The sequence below is a fragment of the Micromys minutus genome (assembly GCF_963924665.1).
Source record: "Micromys minutus genome assembly, chromosome: 17".
Taxonomy (NCBI): Eukaryota; Metazoa; Chordata; class Mammalia; order Rodentia; family Muridae; genus Micromys; species Micromys minutus.
In genome coordinates, this window is record NC_137952.1 from 25,170,762 (window position 1) to 25,191,295 (window position 20,534).

At 45.5% G+C, this 20,534-nt stretch overlaps 1 protein-coding gene across 1 annotated transcript in view; it reads right to left on the reverse strand.

The window, feature by feature from the left end:
• Positions 1–262: 262 nt before the first annotated feature.
• RASGRP1 (RAS guanyl releasing protein 1) overlaps positions 263–20,534 on the reverse strand; it is a gene marked incomplete at both ends in the record, with an annotated part of 55,694 nt that continues 35,422 nt past the window's right edge. The window contains 14 exons of the mRNA XM_080931054.1: positions 263–367; positions 2,498–2,880; positions 3,689–3,841; positions 4,457–4,493; positions 5,424–5,568; positions 6,139–6,248; positions 6,947–7,051; positions 7,938–8,018; positions 9,543–9,818; positions 11,277–11,393; positions 12,209–12,382; positions 15,425–15,578; positions 17,374–17,505; positions 19,029–19,084. Of these exons, the coding sequence (XP_080787180.1) occupies positions 263–367; positions 2,498–2,880; positions 3,689–3,841; positions 4,457–4,493; positions 5,424–5,568; positions 6,139–6,248; positions 6,947–7,051; positions 7,938–8,018; positions 9,543–9,818; positions 11,277–11,393; positions 12,209–12,382; positions 15,425–15,578; positions 17,374–17,505; positions 19,029–19,084 (2,028 nt within the window). The remainder of the gene's footprint in view (positions 368–2,497; positions 2,881–3,688; positions 3,842–4,456; positions 4,494–5,423; positions 5,569–6,138; positions 6,249–6,946; positions 7,052–7,937; positions 8,019–9,542; positions 9,819–11,276; positions 11,394–12,208; positions 12,383–15,424; positions 15,579–17,373; positions 17,506–19,028; positions 19,085–20,534) is intronic.

The following is a 20,534-nucleotide window of genomic DNA, read 5'->3' on the forward strand; positions in this document are numbered from 1 at the left end:
TGACTGGAAATTAATGGCTCACATTAAAGACAGTTTAGGTTAAAAAAAAACAAACCAAAAAAAAAAAAAAAAACCAAAATAAACAAACCCAACAACAAAACAAAAAACCAAGGACACAACAGTGGCTAGCTCTGCCCTTTTAAAGTCAATCTCAAGTTGTTGAACCTCTGCTATCAGCTTTGAAGTGAGATCCCAGCAGGCCGGTCTTCAGGTTCTGTTCCTTGGGTTTCTGGATTAAGCACAACACCGAGGTCCATCAATGCTAAGACATGATTGCCTTCCCAAGCTGCAGGGATTCTATTTGCTTCTGTGCGTACTTGAGTTGGATCTTCAAAGCATCGTTATCTGCTCTCAGGGTGTTTATTTCCTAAAGGGAAACAAGAATAAGGCGTGTTAATGGAGTGACCGTGAATAGGAAATCAGCTCTAATATCAAGAGCCTTCATTATATTTGATTGTCATCTATTTACTGTGCGTAGGAATTACAAATTATTTCCAAAGTAGTCATTTCGCTATTAGCTATCCTGGGAATGCACAAATAGCAATTCCTCCTTGCTATCAGATCCCAGATATGAGTGGCTAGCCCACAGAGTGATCCATTCTTGGGCCCTGGGTTGAAGAAGACAAAACTTTTGGGTAGTGTGAGGCAGGTATCATAACTTGGCAGAAAAGCAGTCTGTGCTCTGGTCTGCTCTGAACTATGAAAGCAGCACTGCAAGCTCTGTGAAATGAGATGTAATAGTTAATGTAACCTAAATTCATAACTCCTGTTACTGATAACTAATACTCCTTTTTGATGGAAGAACTTTGTCTCACTCCCAAACCAGGATGTTGTGTTTTAATGGCAGTAATCTAACTGTATAACTGTTGGTTGTTTTCCAGGCTTCTGGTTTTGAGGAAACTGTTCTTTTGCCAGACTGATTTCCGTGGGCATCATAAAACATTGTCTAGTGAATCGGGTACCCTTTGGGTGCTCACGAAATTACCTAGAGGACTTTCTACCAGCTCATGTGAGATTGAGCACTTGGTGTAAGCCTGATACAATAGAACGGCTGTCTGATAGATAATACGGGAGCTTTCTCTTCACCCATGCCCTGGAAATAGGTGTTGGGCACACACACATTTTGTAGGAGCAGAAAATGCTGACACAGAGTTTTAGAGCCCAGGTCTGTTGGACCCAAAGTCTTAGCTTCCTCTGTTACTTGGTTCCATGCTGACTCAGAGTTAGTAATAAACTAAAACCACCGTCATCAGCTGTCCTTATTGCATGCTGTTTGAAACTCGAATTTAACTGGACTTGCTCCTTGTGACTTGGATTGTCAGACTAAAGAGCAGTCATTTCAGGACCCTAATGGAAAAGCACACGGTCGCTCCTCTAAAATGTGGAGGATTCTGGTTCACATGTTTCTGGGATGCTGGCAAAAGAAAAGAAAAGCAGCGAATAAATTGTTAGGGCTCATGGCCCTGGTAACTGGTCACCCTGCATTTTTCACAACTATGTCACTGCCTTTAATGGACATTTGAGAGCTGGAACCTCAACCTGGACTCTTAGTCCTGCCGGCATTTTACAGAGGGCCAAACAGGTTGCGGTGCTTAACAACTGGCATTAGGAAATGTCTGGGATTAGATCTCAGCATGTCTTCAAGACCAGCCTGGACTACAGGGCAAGTGTTCACACAGCCAGGGCTACACAGAGAAACCGTGTCTCAAAAAACCAAAAACCAACCAACCAAACAAACAAAAAAACCCAACAAAAAATCCAAAACAACAACCAACCAAACAAGCAAAAAACAAGCAAAACAACAACAAAAACTAAAAACATGAGCAAACAAAAGAAATGGCTTAGCATCGGAGATCAAATCTCTCTACTTTTGTCATGTTCCCATTTCAAGATTTCTTTGATGGTTCTAAAAGGCAGTTTTCAATTGGCAGTTTCTCCTAAGGTGGCTACCTTTTGATTAAGTTTGCATTTTAAAGGTACTTTGAGTAAAAAACATCTTTTCATCCAGAAAATCTGTTGCTTTGGATGCCATGTTCTTCAGTCCAGTCACAAATCAAGTCACAGACATTCTGTAGCACGATGCTCTCTGACTCTCCTGGGGAACTGGCCAGGAGGGAACCTTGCTGGTAAATGGTCTGTCCCACAGTCTTGGGAGCAGCTTCACTGTACAGTATACAGATAAACACACTAAACTAGGTGGCTGGTGGCTCATGTACTGACGGGTCTGTAAATGGGATACAAACCTTGATGTCTGAGGGGAAAGGGTAGGAAAATTAAACATCCATTAGTAAAATTAAACATCATTAAGACGAATGTCTCCTTTCTTCCTCGACACCAAGTCGGCTTAGTTTACCTACGTTTGGCAACTCTCTTCTTTCTGCTATCTGCTGACCTAACCTAGTAGTTATCTTCATTTGAATCTTCACTCTTACACCCTTCCCTATTGGATTTTACTTCAGTGAGAGAGCTAAGAAAGGGGGAGTGAGACAGGAGGCACCTGTTCCAGTTCTTGGTAGGTCCGGAGCTTGAGGTGAAGCTCTGGTTTTGGTTTTATAAGGGACTCTTTGTTCTCCCACTTGACGAATGCCCGCTTGCGGACCAGCGCTGGGCTGGGGCAAGGAGATGCCGGACCGTGCACATAAAGGGCACCTTGCGCTGACTTCCTTGGAGAAGACAGCACAAAGTGACCAGGGGGTATTTCGCCGCCGACCCAAGGGAACGATTCTGTCTGGGTGGTCTTGTGAGCAACAGTCCTCTTCAGCCGAACTGAGATTTTCTGTGAGGACAATCCCAGGAGCATGATGGTCCGATCCTTGCTCTCCTCACTGTGGTCCACAACCTCTTCATTTTGGAAAATCAAAGATCCTTCTTCGGGTGCCGCTGTGGAGAGATGCATTTGTTAGTTCTCAGACAGAGATGAACTCACGAGTCTCCTCATCTGTTCTAATGAGACCCTTAGTTCCACTTGCCAAGTTGCTTCTGTTTCCAGATAGTGGCAGTCATGAGTACAAGCAGGAAGTTTGCATCAGCATCCGTGCACACTAAGGAAAACATGTTTTCTTTTCAACTTGTTTAAATGTGTATGCATGTTTTGCCTGTATTGCATATGTATGTACACCACATGCATGTAGTGCCCTTGGAGGTCAAAAGTGGATTTCAGATCTCTTGGAACTGGAGTTATTGATGCTAGGAACTGAATCCATGTCTTCTGCAAGAGCATCAACTACTCTTAACCTCTGAGCCTTCCCTGCAGCCCTCAAAGTATCTTTATCTGTTTGCACAAAAGTTACCTAGACAGTAATTGTTTCTATAAGTAAGTTAGAATTCTTGCTTTGATGTAGCAAGGTTTCCTCAGCACTTGTAAAGATATCAGGGGAAATGTACAGATGAGATTTTCTGAAAGTGCTTTCTGTGGACTCTGGGTCTCAAGAGCTCTGATTACTCAAGAGTTTGATCCAGGTACCAGTATCTTCTCTTGGTGGAGGTCCCCAAGAGCACCCAGTGACTTTCATGTCCAACTTCCCCTCTGTTATAGCACCCAGAGAGTTAAAACCCATAACAAACCAGCCATGCAGCAATTGATGTCAAGGTTAACTGGAAATATCAACATGCAATGATCCTCCTTACCCTCTAAAATTGACACCCCCCCTCCACATTTTCACAGCAAACATTCCCAGTGCCTACTTACCGTGGAGCAGATCTTTGGTTCCCAGTGGACAAAGGCTGGCCATTGGTACCACAGAGCTGATGTTCTCGGTGGATAGTGCTGGGCTCTTAGATCGTTTTTTGCACTCAAACACTACCAGGTCTTTGCACTGTTTGTGGCAGTTCATCCCGCAGTCTGCAGACAAGACACTGCACTCAGACATCTGTCACCTCTCTAGCATCTCTCTCACAGCCAAATTCATGGAGTGCTCTCTGGTCAGACCTGGCTGCCCTAGGCTCTGGAGACAGGACACCTGATGTGCTTAATCTAGGAAAGATCATCTCATCATCCCTTACTAAGCCCTGGAGCTTGTTATCAGTGAGTCTCGGAGTCAAGCAGCATCTCTTCATCTGGGAAGAGAAGAGATGCTGACTTGGCAAATTAGGTCCTGAGATATCTGTTGATAAATAGAGAAGCTGACCTGGGCCCTAAATAATCTTACCTGGAAGAGATTCCCTCTCCTTGAGGATCTATCCTACAAGGAGCATGGCCATCTGTATTTTCAGAGCAACTGAGGCAAAGAGGGTCTGGTAGAGGGGAGAAAATGTTGCCTATCTGGTCTTATAGGCATCCCTCTCTTGGCTGGCAACAATTCCTCTCAGGGTGTCCTTCAGAAACCAGTTTTAATGCAAGGCTCTGAACTCAGCCAAGAAAGTTCGAACTGAATGGACAACTATGCACTAGAAATGTTGTCATTGCGAGCTCTTCAGACGAGGGAAAATGTCCCTAGTCCCCGAAGCTGAGACTTACCTTTACAGCGATATCCTTGCTTGATTACGCCCCAGAGCTACAAGGCGAAGAAGAGAATAAATGTCATTGACCTGTCTGGTGTGAGGCTGCGCCTTGGCACTCATTCTTTGTCCTCAATCTATTGTGTGTCGCATGGGTAGACCCTGGTGGCTCCCCTGACAGGAAGCTGGGGATCAGGGTCATCTGTGACCTCTGTATGACCTCTGTATGACCCAGCACTGGTTTGACGTGGATGAATCCAGACGAACAGGCTCCTCAGGACTGAAGAGTATGCAGTCCTAGGTCAGAAACTCCACTTGGGAGGAAATTATTATTTGGGTTGGGACAGAAGACAAGCAGTACTCAAGTAATCTTTGAGATACAATTTTTAAGAAATTGGTTTGTTTTTGGATGGTTTCCCTCATGTAGATAACACATTCTAGGCACACTCAACCCCCACCCCACCCTCTTTCTTCCTCTTCCCATTCCTACCGACCCCTCCTCTCAATATGTTCCCCTCCCACTGCCGGATCTTTTTAGATTTTGTTCTGTGACATGCTGACTTTTACTAGGACATCCTTGTGGGCACAGGCATGGAGAGACTCAGTGGAACACGACTAACTTCATTTCTCTTGAAGGGGGAAGAAAGACGTGTAACTTCTTATTCTCTAACCTTTGAAACACCTTGTAACGCTTTTAAAAGGTCCATCCAAATTACACATTTTTGTACCATTTGTCCCAGAATTTCAATGCATCAAGAAAGAAAGAAAAAAAGGCAGGAAAAATCAGATACAGACTTAAACCATACTATAGTTATGTTTTCTGGGTGTTGGAATGAGTGAGTATGTGAAGGTTTTGAGGCTACGACTGTTTTACTAGTTTAAAGTTTCCTGTGTACACACACACACACACACACACACACACACACACACACACACACACACACATACACCAAGTTCAACTCTGACACACCCTAAGAATAACTTACAAAGCCAGCACAGTTGTCACAGAAGGTGGGCTTCAGGTAAGTGGTCTCTTGAAAGTTGTGTGGGAAGCCTAGGCCCAGCTTGGAATAGATGGAGCTGGCCCTCATGAAGTAGGCTGTGATCTCATCTCTGCTGATGAGGCCTTCCCTGCAGCAACGACAGGCAAGGAGGTTGAGTAGAGGAAGGGTGGCCCCTTGCCCTTGAAAATAACCTTTCCTTTTGTCCCCCCTAAAGCTGCTTTCTCGAGTTCTTCTCTTAGTAAAGGTACAGGGTAGCATATAGTGAGAAGGAGGGGCAGCCTGCCTGCTCTTCACAGATGGGAAAAGGTCAAACTGATGAGCGTGTTCGAGACTCCAAAGGGAAGAGATGTGAAGTGCTTGTAGAGAGGTGCAAAGGCCGTGTGCTGTGGTGTCCTGCTTGAGCTAGGAAGGGCGTGGGTAGAACCTACAGGCCATGCATTTGTTTTTCTGTAGAGAACATAACCTGTAACACCACAGCAAGAAGGAGGGCTAAGGGGTTCCTCCTCAGCTGGTGGCTCGGGGAGTCCTTGCATGACTATGCAGAAATCACATGGTTTTCAGTCTGCTGCAGTTCAGACTAAGGGAGAGAAGCCTTCACTTGGGGCTCAATTTTCCCAGCATGGATCACAGAGGCATGACTGCACATGTGTTATGAGTTCTTCAGTGACCACAAGAAGGCTCACAGGCCACGCCTCACCTATCTTTGTCCATCACACAGAAGGAAAAGGGAAAGCTTGCAGCAATCTTTTCAAACTCCTCCTGAGAGATGTATCCGTCCTGGTCCAGATCGTAGTTCTTAAAGACGGACTGGAAAAGAAAAAAGAATTTCATCCATTTACTGAAGAGAAACCAGTCATCCCTCCCTTTAGTCAAGATGACTGGGGGCGGATGCACAAAAGCTTGGCAGCAGCCTAAGAACAGCACTGAGACACACTCCCGGCGCCTTGGCACTGGCACACCAGGGCACACCCAAGGCCCTGTCCCAGCCTACAGGGTACACAGGTGCTGGAAAGCTGCAAGTATCGTCTGTGCTTCTGCATACAGCTGCCTGCTGTATAGAGGATGGGTCAGTTCTTCCTCCACTCTGAGCTCCCTGCAGGGCTCTGTTCCCTTCTCTAGGAAGCTCAGAGCTTCTGAATTGGAAGAGCTCCTCGTTGTTCTGCAAGTGTGACTCAAGAATAAAGATCACACACAAATGGTACCCCCTCCTCCTGAGTTAGCAGAACCAACCAGTGCCAGGTTTCCTCTTCTGATTAGCATTATTATATGTTGACATTTGCCCCATTCCAACTGATAAACATGGGCCCCCTACAAGGGCTTGTAAGCAAGTCAAATACATCCACTGGAGATATTTCCTCTGGAACCTGTGTGTGGAGTGAAGCAGGTGTGTGCCCAGTCCCTGGATTCTCCCCTCTGTCTCTTATCACTCTGACCATGTCTCTTCCCTACCTCCTAATATTAAAGCAGTTCAGATCAGGATTTTGCCCGCTGAAACAGGTACTCACATCCACCATCCTTTGGACGTGTTTGCTGATGGTCTTTGGGTCAGGTTTGGGGGACACCCCGGAGGCCCAGTCTACTACAACCGGTGGCTTCGAAGGTGTCAGTGGCTAAAACGGAATAGGAAAACCTTTGTGACTAATACAGGGTAACAGGGCTCCTTCCATTCCCGCTATCTGACTGTATGCTGTAGCAGCAGAAAAAGCAGAGGTTCCGAAAGCACTCCCCCATGATCCCCAGCAGCAGGAGTCATCACCCAGTCTTAGGAAGGAGACCTGGGCGCACTTTACCTGGAGACAGCCAGCATTGTGCCTCACACAGCACTGCTCCTGTCACTGTCTCCTCCCATTTTCTTCATTTATTTATTTCTTCACTCTACATCCTGATTGCAACCCCCCTCCTCCCCCACTCTCTCACTCTCTTTCCCCTCCCCTCCTCCTTACAGAAGAGAACCTTCCCACCGCCCAATACCAACCAGCCCTGGTACATTAAGTCCAATCAGGACTAAGGGCATCCTCTCCAACTGAGGCCAGACAAGGCAGCCCAGCTAGGGGAAAGGGATCCAAAGGCAGGCAACAGAGTCTGAGTAAGAGACAACCCCAGCTTCAGTTGTTAAAGGACCCATATAAACACCAAGCTGCCCATCTGCTAACATATGTGTACAGGGCCTAGGTCCATGGTTGGTGCTGCTCTGTTGGACGCCATGGGCCCAGCCTCCTCTCATTTGTAAGTCCCTGGTAGACTGTGCCATTCAGACCCTCTCTAGATGTTCAGTCACTTACTGTCCACACAGCAGTCCCTTCATCTAAACCATTAGTTGTTTATGGATAAGAACTGTATGTCACATATATGTTGAGCAACTTTCTCTGTGCTTTGCATAAAGCCGAGCACACAGCAGAGACAACATACTCAGCAAGCAATGGGAGGCCAGCGGAGAAGGAACTTGTTGAGCCTTTGAAACCTGGCTACACTCTAGAGTCAGCATGAGAAACTCACCGGGGCTCTGTGGTTCCTTGGTTCACGGGCATACGAAAGCTCATAGATTTCGTCTTCTGTGTAGTACAGATCCAGGGATAACTGCAGGTTGAAGCAGAACACTGTTAATTGCTAGGACATTGTCTGCCCTTCCCGGAACTCAGGGCTTTTCCTTGGTTCAGTTTCTAGTGGTTCATCTTCTTGGTGTTTTGCAGAGTTTTTGTTTGTTTTAGTTTTATGCATTTTATTTTATGTGTGAGTGTTTTGTCTATATGTGTATGTGTGCCATGTAGATGCTTTGTACCTGCAGAGGTCAGAAGAGGGCATTAGATTCCCTGGAACTGGAGTCCCTGATGTTTGTGAATCACCATGTGGATGCAGGGAATTGAACCATGGGCTTCTGTAAGAGCAACGAGTGTCCTTAACCAACGAGCCATCTATCCAGACCCAGCAGTTTGTTTCTAAAGCCCACTAAGTTCCGGCCAGTAAGATATCATGGCAGGTAAAGTCACTTGCTGTGACCTGAGGTCAATTCCCGGAACTCACAAAAAGCTGGAAGAAGAGAAATGTCTCCACAAAGTAGTCTTCTAACATCTACACTTGCACCATTGTATACATACTTACACACACTCTTTCTCTAAATAAAATAAAAATTAAGATCCACAAAGCTTGGCTAGCACAACAACTGTTATTTCAATAGGGAATACATTAATTCTTTCTTGTTAGAGTATTCCTTGAACACTGACAAAGTTCCAAGATGTTTTCTTTAAATTGAGATTTGTTGTCTGTTTCCGAATAGAGTTGATGTTGGTGTCTGAGACTTGCCAGAGTCACTTGATTAAAGAAAAAGGGCTAGAATGGGTCCTGAGCCGTGACTGGGGCCTGCGGCACCACCTGAATGCTCTGAGAGGTAGGAAGAAACCGTGGTCATTATCCCTTCCACTTCGCACAAAGAAGCAGGTTTCAACTTGTGTTTTCAGAACAGGGGAAGTTTGAATCACCTCACAGACTATAGGGAGCAGACTTGGCGACTCTAGGCCCATGTTCACGCAGCTGACGTGCTGGAACATCACAGCTTCGGAAGGGAATACAGCTGATTTCACCCCATACCCACTAGTACCCAGATCTCCACTCCCCAAACCTACCCTTGGAATGGAATGTCTCCAGGCACAGAGATCTAAGCTGAAAGTAGTAGGACCCAAAGAACAACTCATTTTCTTCTTGTTTTGTTTGGCTAGTTTTTAATTCCTTTCTTACTCTATTTTATGAGAGTACCCTGTCTCCACTTGTGATCAGCAACATCTTGAGAGCTTAGCGACAGATTTTGCAGGAGTAGGAGAAGAAGACCCCTAGAATTCTGCAAGACACACTGCTTAAAACAAAGTCAGTCTCCTGGGTCCCCTACCCCAACCTGACACTAAGTTGGAGTCGCTCTTACTTAATAATGGTAACTCCTCTGCGTGGTTGATCTTTGTGCCTCCATAAAGAGGAAATGGTGGTTCTACTCTGTAGCTAGTGTATGAGAAGGAAAGCAGAATTCTCCCCTCCTCCCCACAGCGCCCCTCCCCCCCCCCCCCCCCAGTTTACAGATAGTATTTAGCAGTTACTTTCCCATGGGAATCTCACCGTCAGCAGGTGCACCAAGTCCTTGTTGGCATCCAATGGTGGGGCCACCTCCTGCAGCTGGACCAATTCATTGATGTGATTATAAAGGGCCAGGAGCTTTTGGACATTCACCTTCCCATCTTCCAGATAGTCGGGCATGGCTTCATACAGGGATATGAGGTCCTTGAGGTGCACACCCAGTATGGGGATTTTGAAGTGGGTGCACTCCCCATAGGCTCGCCTGTAGTTGTCATAGTTTCTGCAGGAGGACAGCAGTTCAGTCATCTCACCCAGAACCTACAAAGCAGAACAAAGAGGTCACTGGTACCCACGGGGCCTAGTAGGCCTTCCCATGCCTGCCACGACTTCACTGCAGCCCTCATATACATCTAATTAGTGTCTACAACAGCTCTTCAATTAAAACTCCCGCTACATCCAATGTCGGAGGATAGCCATAAACAAGGCATTTGTTCCTCAATATCACCACAGAGTTTAGTTTAAATAGGGTTTTATTGTCTTATATTAAAAGTGATCTAGTTTTAGGACTAATATAAACACACGAGGCAACAATGAACGGTTCAGGACTATACAGTATATAATAAATGCTCTTCCTGACCCCAAACCATGATTTGCCTTCCCCCGGTGTCCTTAAAAGCTCCCAGAAACATTGCACTGAGTTGGCACATGAGTTCAGCGGGTGCCATCTTTGCTGCTGGCCTGGGAAAGGCTGTGTTTCATTTGGGGGAGCTGCAGTAAGGTAGTGCAGGTTACTATTCTGTGACTCAAGCTTCTCAAAATGGGCGTGTGTCTGGAGGGAGCAGCCAGACACATGCTTTTCAAACATACCAGGTTCATGTCAGTAATAGATCCCCATCTTCCAAGTGCAATAATGCCCAAGTTTTCAGAAGCAAAGATGGGGAACAACCTTGCCAGTCATGTTTTCCCAAGAAATAACCATATAAGACACTATGACAAATTCTTGTCTAACAAGTACGTGCTAGGGAATGTTAGGGAATGACCACAGATGTCCCTGTTTGCCATAGGGGAAAGGCTTCTTACGGGACCAGCATGGTGAAGAAAGCAGAAAAAAAAGATACTCCTGAAAGGAGGGTGAATACATGGGTTAGATGGACAGGGACAGCGAGACCTAGGAATATGTCCCTAAAAAGAGCCCTTCTTCCAGTGTAGGATGGTTTTGTTTGAGGATAGTGAAGTCCCCCGTCTTTAGATGACAATGCTCGAACCGCGTTCGTCAGCAAGTCCAAGTGATAACATTGGACTGTGCACATGACAGCACCCGAGAAAAACGTGTCATAAGACTGCAGCAAATGGCAGGGATGTAGTTCAACGGTCAGGCTCTTCCCAACAATACGGTATCCACAGAATACATCTCCAGCCCTGAAATTCCAGAGTCCAGACGGTCCGAGAGTGTTCTGGTAAGCTAGTGTTCCAGGCTGCCACTGTGTAGATGCACTCGTTGAGCAACTGAATTTCTACTTGTTTGGGGGAAAAATTCCGAAGTGAGGAGGGCTGGATGAGGGGTCAAGGACAAGGATGGTAAGAGAACTTCCGGCACCTTGTAGATGCAGGAAAGAGGCACACATTGTCTTAAGAGGGGCACAGTGATATTAAGACCACGCACACTGTCAGGTCTGTGACTCGTCCATCTTGATCTTGGAGTTTACCTCCTTGGCCCCTAACCTTGATGACAAAAGATGTGTGGCCCTCAGGCCCCAGAGAAGACGGCTCACTGACCTTGTTGATCTCATGTGGGACATGAGAACTTGTCTCCTTGAGCCTGGAGATGGAGCTGTGACACAGTCCCCCGATCACAGCCATCAGCGTGTTGAAGTTCTGGAGCTGGTGGAGCTTCTGTGACACAGAAGACATATGACAGCAGAGTCACTGTATGTGCCGTTACATGGCAGTGCTTAGCAGCTTACATCTCTATTCTGCACGTTTTCCATATAGTTAGAAAAACAGTTTTATCCAGACCAGAGCAAGATCAGCAAGAATGTCACATGTCCCTCTTTGTTGCCTCTGATCTCTGAACAACCATCTAAATGGTTGATTTCCAAGAATTATTGAGAACATACTCAACAAAAAAACTTCTGGACACAGCCCTATAGATTCTGGTACCCTAGACTAAGGGTAAGCTTAGACAATATGTCTATTCTATCTTTAATGAATATTAGAGCAGGTGGACCATTTCCAAAGTTGGAGAATCACTGGTGTAGACAATCCACTTGAGAAACATAATGATCACAATCATATTGCCTGTATCTGATTGCCAGGCTTATTGTTAAGGTAAAGACACGATTCCCCTGTGAGGTGCCCATACTGTCTACAGATAACAGCTGGGGAAGAGAAGTTTGAATCTCTATCCCTCAAAGACTGAATATGCCACCCAGCAGAACCTCAAATCAAGCACCTAAGACAATTCAGGCTGGTCTGGCTCCAGTGAGGTAGAGAATTGCCCGTGCCTATGTGAAAATAAAGTGTGTCCTGAAAAACACTAAAGAGCTGGGTTCTCATCTTGAGACGGCCCAGTGGCCTTCCACATTGCCCCTGAGTGAGACTACAGGAGACAACAGAAGGAACACAAAGGTCACTATGGGTCAGACTAGGACCAGGGATAAGTCATTTACCTTATGGCCTTGGATGAAGGTCTCAATCCAGCCACTCACCTGTGCCACGTGGATGAACTTGATGAAGACCTCTGCCCGGAGCTGCGGGGTGGGACGGCTGAGAACCATTAGTTGTACCCACTGGGAGATGCCATTGCACAGGGCAATGGAGCGCTCCATGGTGGGGTTCTCCTTCACGCAGCTATTCACCAGGTAATTTTGATAATCAGAGAACTGGAGGGAAAGAAGACAACCATCAGAATGGAGCACTGGTGTTCTTGGAGTTCTAAGAGGCACATCAGCTCTGCTCAGGTGGCTGGGAACTGGTATGGGCAAACAAGGCTATGGCTGCCCTGAGAGCTTTGCTATGAAGCAAGCACTAAATAAATAAATAAATAAATAAATAAATAAATAAATAAACAAATAGCATACTTGAGTAGATAGTTTCTTTCTTTTTCTGACTAGAGCACACTATAATAGAAAATAGCTCTGAGTCTTCAGTTGAAGAACACAGCTCAAGAACACAATTTATCTCTCCACCTGCTATCTAAAAATCTGTGATCATAACGCCTCCCTATTTAGGACATGAACCAGCTAGAAGCACCAAGATGACATGAGGTATGGAAGACCGTCCATTCTTCATGGCGCTACACAAACTTGAGGTAGTGCTAATGAGAGAATTAGCATGCTAACACCAGCCTGTCTGAACTACCTCCCACTCACAAACCTGAGCAGAAGCCTAACTAATCACACAGTGGCCATGTTTTCTAACCATGGATAACAATGGGACTATATGTGTGAGGCTAAGATCTTCTGGACAGTCTGGCCTGAGGGACGATTATAGCTGTCACGCTCCTGCCCCAAGAATCTCTTAGCTTCAACGGTAAAGAAGAACCCAGTCTCCAGGGATTCTCCTATGGGGCTCTGGTGCTGTGCTGCACTCTGTACTTTGACAGGGTGGGCAAGTGAAATGGTGAAATGACTCGGAGGGTGTTCTCGAAGCATCAAGGCTGATCAAAGCGCAAACACACACCTTGACACTCTTCCTTTCTACTGATCTGTAGATGAGGAGAGTTCCCAGTCAGATGAAGACTGGCCACTCCTACCGGCCTCTACTGATGATACCTGCTAGACTTGTGTGTGTGTGTGTGTGTGTGTGTGTGTATGCGCATGCTCACGAGTGTGTGTTTGTGTGTGTGTGTGTGTGAGTGTGAGTGAGAGAAAGAGAGAGAGAGAGAGAGAGAGAGAGAGAAAGAGAGAGAGAGAGAGAGAGAGAGAGAGAGAGAGAGAGAGAGAGAGAGAGAGAGAAAAGGAGAGGGAGGGAGGGAGGGAGGGAGGGAGGGAGGGAGGGAGGGAGGGAGGGAGGGAGATGAACATGAATGTATCTCCTCCCTTGCCCGACCTTGCTTAAATACAACAGAAGTTTGCTCCCCGTCCCCTGCCCACTATGCTGTGACTGCTGGTGGACAGATACCTCTGAGCAGGACAGAAGCATTCTTCAGAAAAACTGTGCAAAAAGCAAAGGTCTTTTTTTGTTCTAAGAGGAAGCTGTCACCCTCACTCCAATGAATACATTTTATTCCTTTTCACTAGAAATACCTCCAACCTATTTGTCTTATTTTTCTTTTTAAAGAGAGAATTATCCATGTAAAGTGTTAAACAAAGAAACGACAGCAGAGAGCCATTTTCCTACAGCTTCATGTTGGGTGGGAAATTATTGTTTGAGAAAACTGTTTAGGGAGAACAAAAGCAAGCAAGAGTCTGCTGAAATAGCCTTCTATGAATGGGCCAGGGCACTCAAAAGACATTGAAGCTTTTATTTGTAAACAGGACACCATTCAACCCAGAGATGCTGGCTTTGATTCAGTCTCTTATACTGATCGTCACTTTCGCCTGCCCCAGCTGAGCACTGGCATAAAGCAGACACCACACAGGCTGGGGGCTTCTCTGTCAGGGTCTTTAGCACAGCTATGATTTCCAGAGGGACAGTGGTCTCTTTTCAGGGACCCTCTGTGTAGCCTTGGGACAGGTGAGGTTGGTTAAATGGAAAATCCCCAGCCTGAAGCCTCACAATGGGGGCCCAGGACTCTGAGGGATGCCCATGAAGAGTCTGGGTACTTAGCATAGGAGAGTACTTGGAGACAGTCCCAAGTGGAAGCTTCTAGGCTCCTGGTTGGGTGATGACAGGATATCAGTATCATGGAGACAGTCTGACGTAATCACTGTGATCTGGTTTGCTCTTTTCTGTTCGCACACAGCTAGGCTCAATCAGCTGGTGCTGCATGATTGGGACACATGAGCTCCAATCCCAATAAGCTGGGAAGACTTTGCCTATCATTCCCCTGGCCCTTCATCCTACACCTTGGAGTCCAGGTCATTCTAGGTCAGGCAGCGAAGTATTATCTGGTGTCCGAGCAAAATTAACACAGTGCCTGTGTGTGGGAGGGGAGCCTGTAGAAGTGTGTCATGCTTCAGGAAAGCACATTGACCACTGACAGCAGTTGCATGTAACGTGGGGGCAAGTTTTCTTGGGTGGGTGACAAGTTCTCTTGTGTGGAATAGTGTTCTTTGGTGTCCTGCAGAGTTAGCTGTGAGAACTACAGTGAGAGCAGGATGTGCTGTGATCTCTCCCTGTTGCTGATGGTGATGTTGAACCCCTTCCCCTTCATCTCTCTTTGCTCTGCTTGGCTACAGCAATGGCATGAGTTAGCACAGTTTGCTTCTAGAATATGGTAATGCTGGCCATGTTGGCACCATTTTAGGCATTTGGGTATGTTTTGGAATAGATTGGTCACATCTATTTTAGCCTTAGAATTTCTCAGAGCCATCCAAAGCCTACCCTGGAATTCCAACTCTTAGGAAGCCTATCCTCTCTCTCTCTATCTCTCTTTTCTTTCCTTTTTCTTTTTTTTTTTTTTTTGGTAAAAGTTACACAATAATTTTCTAAAAGTCTAATGATCATCGTGGGTGAAGGGTATGTGTGCTCTCATGTAAACACGCATGCAGTTTTTACTCCAGTGCCATTGCTTGATAGGTTGAGAGGGTGCTGAAGTGGTGGATGGGCACGGGGGGGGTGTGGGGTGGGGAAGCAGGGCATGAGCAGACAAAGGAATTGTAATGGCACTGGGTTTCCAGATTCCGGGATGCCTGCTAGGGAAGTCTTCCAGCACCAAGGAGAGCGCCATGCTGGGGAGGAGGGAGACTGGCTGCGGACCGCCTCTGCTCATATTCACCAGTTTCCCAGAGTAGGTTTCCTTTTGCCCCTCGTCTACGTACAGATATCCTTCGGAAGGACTTGAACTCAAGGTAGGTGAGGTGTTCAGACAGTTCTTCAGGTTCCAGATGGTCAAACAGCAGGGACACTTTCCGCTTCTTGCTGGTATTTGATTTTATCCTCTGAGTCAGTTTCCTGGACCAGTCTCGAGAATTGCTTTTGTGAGTAAGTGAGAAAGGAAGGAGAGTCAGTCGTGAGCGCTTTTCCTGAGTAAACACACTGGTGTTACCCACAGAATTCCTAAAGCACAGCTATCTAGCTCCATTTGGCAAAAACGATACATTATCTGCGTTTCTCCCAGTCTACCTTGCTTTTTCTGATAACCACTCAAAGAAATGAGCCTTTTGGACACAAGCAAGAGAGACGGGAGGTCAGTGGGAAAGGGGCATTTTGAGGCCCTGTTCCTGACTCTTCCTCTGGCTTTAGTATGTCTACTCCTTCGATGTCTCTCTGTGTTCTGTTATTCCTGTTGGGGTTATGGGACTGCTGGTGGAAATGGTAAGAGGGAGCTAATGTTCTTGCCAGAAGAGCTGAGAGAAGAAGGGGGAGAAGACATCATGCATCGACCACTGGCAACAACATGTGGTCACACTGGCCAGAAACCAGTCATTTCCCTCTACTGTCCCCAGTTACAAAAATGACCATACAAATTAACTGAATCTGGAATGACCCAATTGTTCCCTAATGTCCTCACAGCCCACCCTTGAGTCTTTCTTAGTTTCTGTTTCACACTAAGCAGAGGGAAGCAGCCGGGTTTGAAAGGCAGCAGGGTCAAGGCTTGGGTTTTTAAACGGGCATTTCTGAGAGCCTTGACTCTTGACACAAAGATTCCCTGGTTTTAAGCTTGGGAAAGGATACAAATTCTACAGACCTCTTCTCTACCTGTACTCACGACTCACAAAGGCCTGGCAAAGGAGAACATAACTCATGATTCCTTAAATATATCAGGTCAGGAAATATCCCCGATTAACAATTCTAAAGAATGCACACCGAAAGACATCGTGAGAGGAAATATTAGATCAGAAGACTGAGGTTTTCAAGTGGCCCTAGGCTCTAGGGTTTTCATCTTCAAAATGAAAAGGTTGATATTTTTGGGTAAAAATAATTTCTTTTATCTACCAAGTTATATAATTCCAAGCAGGGAAGAACAGAGGACCAAACGGACGAATAGATTGACTTGGGATTGGGGGATGTGGCTTTGACACCATTCTTTTATTCATGGATATCATAAACAGGGCTTGGGGGTAGCTACAACGTGGCCACCAGTTCTCATCTGAGCTGTGTCAAAATAGATGGCAGACCCCAGGTCTGTCAATCGCAGACTACAGGCAAGGCCAGGAGTTGGGGTGAATTGATTGCCCCAATGCTGCAATTCTAGAACTTTCTATTTTTGTCTTTTGCATTATTGCAAAACAATTGACCACAAGTAAAAACCCCAGCATGTAATATGTATGCCCTCCTTCCCCAAATGAAGGTCTCATCTTCCAGAGTAAGCCAACTGTGGGAATAAGGAACTCAAAAGAATGACCTGAAATATTCCTCAGTTCCCTTGAAGCTCTGGGAATCAAATGGTCTTTCACAGATATCTGTGAATGTCCTAAAATCTCTGCTTGCGACATACTGTAATAGTTCCTGGTCCATGTAAGTTCAGGGGTGCCTGTTACCCTAACTACTAAAGAGACCCAGCCCAGATACAAGGCCTGCAGTTTCTTGTGGGATGGCTACCTTCTAGTCCGGTCTGGCTCCCTCGTCTCTTTTCTCCCATCCGCTGCAACTTCCTCACGGGGTGGCCTTTCTGCTTTTCTATTAAATGTCAAGTTATCTTTGTTGGGGCTCTTGGAACCTGCCTGTCTGAGCTCCTTGGAGGTGGAGGCAGTGAGAGGCCCCGGGATCACAGCTCTTGTTACTGGAGGAATGTGGTTTCAAAGGACCCCAGAGCCTTGCCACTCACATTTGTGACGTGTCGATGAGGTGGCAGTGGGACTCCTCACCGTTGGCCTTCACCAGGTCCTGAAACTCTTCCATGGTGCTGCTCAAGCTGGCGTCCATTTTGAACATGATCCAGAATTCTGTTATCCAGTACCTACAAAGAGGGACAAGAAAGAGCCCTGAGCCCTGGGCCTCATAGCTGGGAGGATTTCCAAAGGAATCTGAGTCTACAAAAAAGCACTCAGAAGAAGACAGAGCGAGATTTGTCCCATGACAAAAGATCTGGGAGCAGAGGGCCCCAGGGAGGGAAGAAAACCATCTAGCAGACTTCAGTGTCTCCACACACAAATTACTTTGAGAAGAGAGGGTACACCATACAAGAGAACCCAGACAGGATCTACACATGGCCATGTACATGAGCAATTATCCAAAAATGGTGTGTGTATCTGTAAAGTATGTTTTCATCACATGTTGATATAACTATTAAAAATAACATTTACTATAACCTTTAAAACCTAGAGAAAAGTCTTTACAGCAGAAAGCTAAGCAAAAGCTATACAGTATAATAGTATATATATGTGTGTGTGTGTGTGCATATATACATATATAACTGTATATATATATATATATATATATATATATATATATATATATCACTTTTGTTGTTGTTGTTGTTGATATTGTTTGAGATACAGTTTCTCTGTGTAGCCCTGGCTGTCTTGGCACTTGCTTTGTAGACCAGACTGGCCTTGAGCTCAGAGAATCTGCCTGCCTGTTTCCCAAATGCTAGGATTAAAATGCAAGGGGACAAAGGGATGGGAGTATGCTAGGAGAAAGAGTGTAAAGGACATTTATGTTTCAAAATGCCATAATAAACCCCACCAACTTTATGTTACCTCAAAGGAACTAGTGAAAAATACTAAAACACAAAATAAGGGGGAAAAAAAACTTCATGAAGGATATATACAAAATGGTAGTTGGTTACAACTGTTTATTATATTGTTTTCAGAATTTGTGAAATGTCCAATGAGCTATATTACCACAATAATTATGGATAAAATAAAGAAGACAGAGACACTTGATTATCCTTTTATCCTTTTTTTGATGCAAAATCATAAAACTAAGAGGAATAAGAATAAAAATCTTAAGCATAGGTTCACTGGAGGAAATCCACTGTTTGGCTTTCCAATACTAAGGTTTTAATTTCATATCTTTGCCCTTTGGCCTGTCCAGGGAGCAGCCATCAGTGTCCAAAGGCAGCCTACAGTGTGAGAGGCAGCCTACAGTGTGAGAGGCAGCCTACAGTGTGAGAGGCAGATTACAGTGTGAGAGGCAGCCTACAGTGTGAGAGGCAGCCTACAGTGTGTGAGAGAGGCAGCCTACAGTGTGAGAGGCAGCCTACAGTGTGAGAGGCAGCCTACAGTGTGAGAGGCAGCCTACAGTGTGTGAGAGAGGCAGCCTACAGTGTGAGAGGCAGCCTACAGTGTGAGAGGCAGCCTACAGTGTGTGAGAGAGGCAGCCTATAGTGTGAGAGGCCACCCTCAGCGTGAGGTAGCCTACCTGTGAAGAAGCCTACACAAGGCTGGGAGAGAGAGGCAGGGAGGACTAGCAGGAGCAAGTAGGCTGCAGCTTTCCATCCCATCTCACTCCACAGTCTCCAGATCACAGAGACATTACCTGACAAAATAGCAGATCTTCAGGCAAATTCCCGGAGAATTCTTTTCCAGAGCATCCTTATACGTAGGGTCATAGTTAAGGGAAATGGAAGCTGTATTACAGAAATACTTTAGAAGTATTTGCCAAATCAACTCCTCAAATGTGGGCAAATTGCTTCTTGCATATGCCCAAGTGACTAGAAGCCCAACTGAATGAACAAGTTAGAAAGAGACCCCTTTCTTCTTTTTAAATTTTCTAGTAACTTCTATATGCAATAGCTATTTAGGCAGTGATTTAGGGAACTCTATATCCATACATATTCAAATGTATTGAGAACTAAAAAGAAATAACACAAACATCACACACACACACACACACACACACACACACACACACACACTGGGCATTAGTTGACTAACCTTGTATACTACTTGGCAAATCAGACAAAGTCATGGAATAATACAAAAACTACAAGCAAAGAACATTTTATCCATCTTTATAACTCTGAATATTTTGAAAGAACAAAAGAATATACTTGTGTTTAGAAAACTTTTGAGGTACAAAGCAAACTTTTTTTAATTAATTTATTTATTTATTTATTTATTTTTTAAGAAACAGATGAATGAGAGGGTACTATGAGGTGCTGAGAAGAAGCCCAATACCCAAGATACAATTCACAGACCATGTGAAGCTCAAGAAGAAGGAAGACCAACATGTGGATACTTCAGTCCTTCTTAGAAGGAAGAACAAAATATTCACAGGAGAAAATACAGGGATCAAGTGTGGAGCAGAGACTGAAGGAAAGGCTAGCCAGAGACTTCCCCACCTGAGGATCCATCCCATATGCAGCCACCAAACCCAAGCACTATTGCTGATGCCAAGAAGTGCTTATTGGCAAGAGCCTGATATGGACACCTCCTTATCTGCCAGGGCCTTACTGATACAGATGAGGCTGCTTGCAGCTAACCATCGGGATCCCAATGAAGAAGCTAGAGAAAGGACTGAAGGAGCTGAAAGGTTTGCAACCCCATAGGAAGAAAAATATCAACCAACCAGAACCCCCAGAGCTCCCAGGGACTACACCACCAGCCAAAGAGTACACATGGAGAGACCCATGGCTCCGGCTGCACATGTAGCAGAGGATGGCCTTGTTGGGCATCAGTGGTAGGAGAGGCTCTTGGTCCTGTGAAGGCTCATTTCCTCAGTGTAGGGGGAAGGCCATGGCTGTGAGATGGGAGTGGGTGAGTGGAAGGGGGGGCATCTTCACAGAAGTAGGGAGAGGGGATGGAAGAGGGGGGCACAGGGAAAGGAGATAACATTTGAAATGTAAATACTTAAAATATCCAATAAAAAATTACTAATCTGGTGGTAAACGTGGGTGTGACCTACCACCTTTCTTTCTGGCAGATTGAAAAGCAAGTTATTTCTCAGTCTACCCCACAAGACTATGGCTTCTTTCTCTCAGAATAATGGGGACATGATAACTGCAAATGTAGGGGTCAGTGAATTACAGCTGGGCTGGTGCGA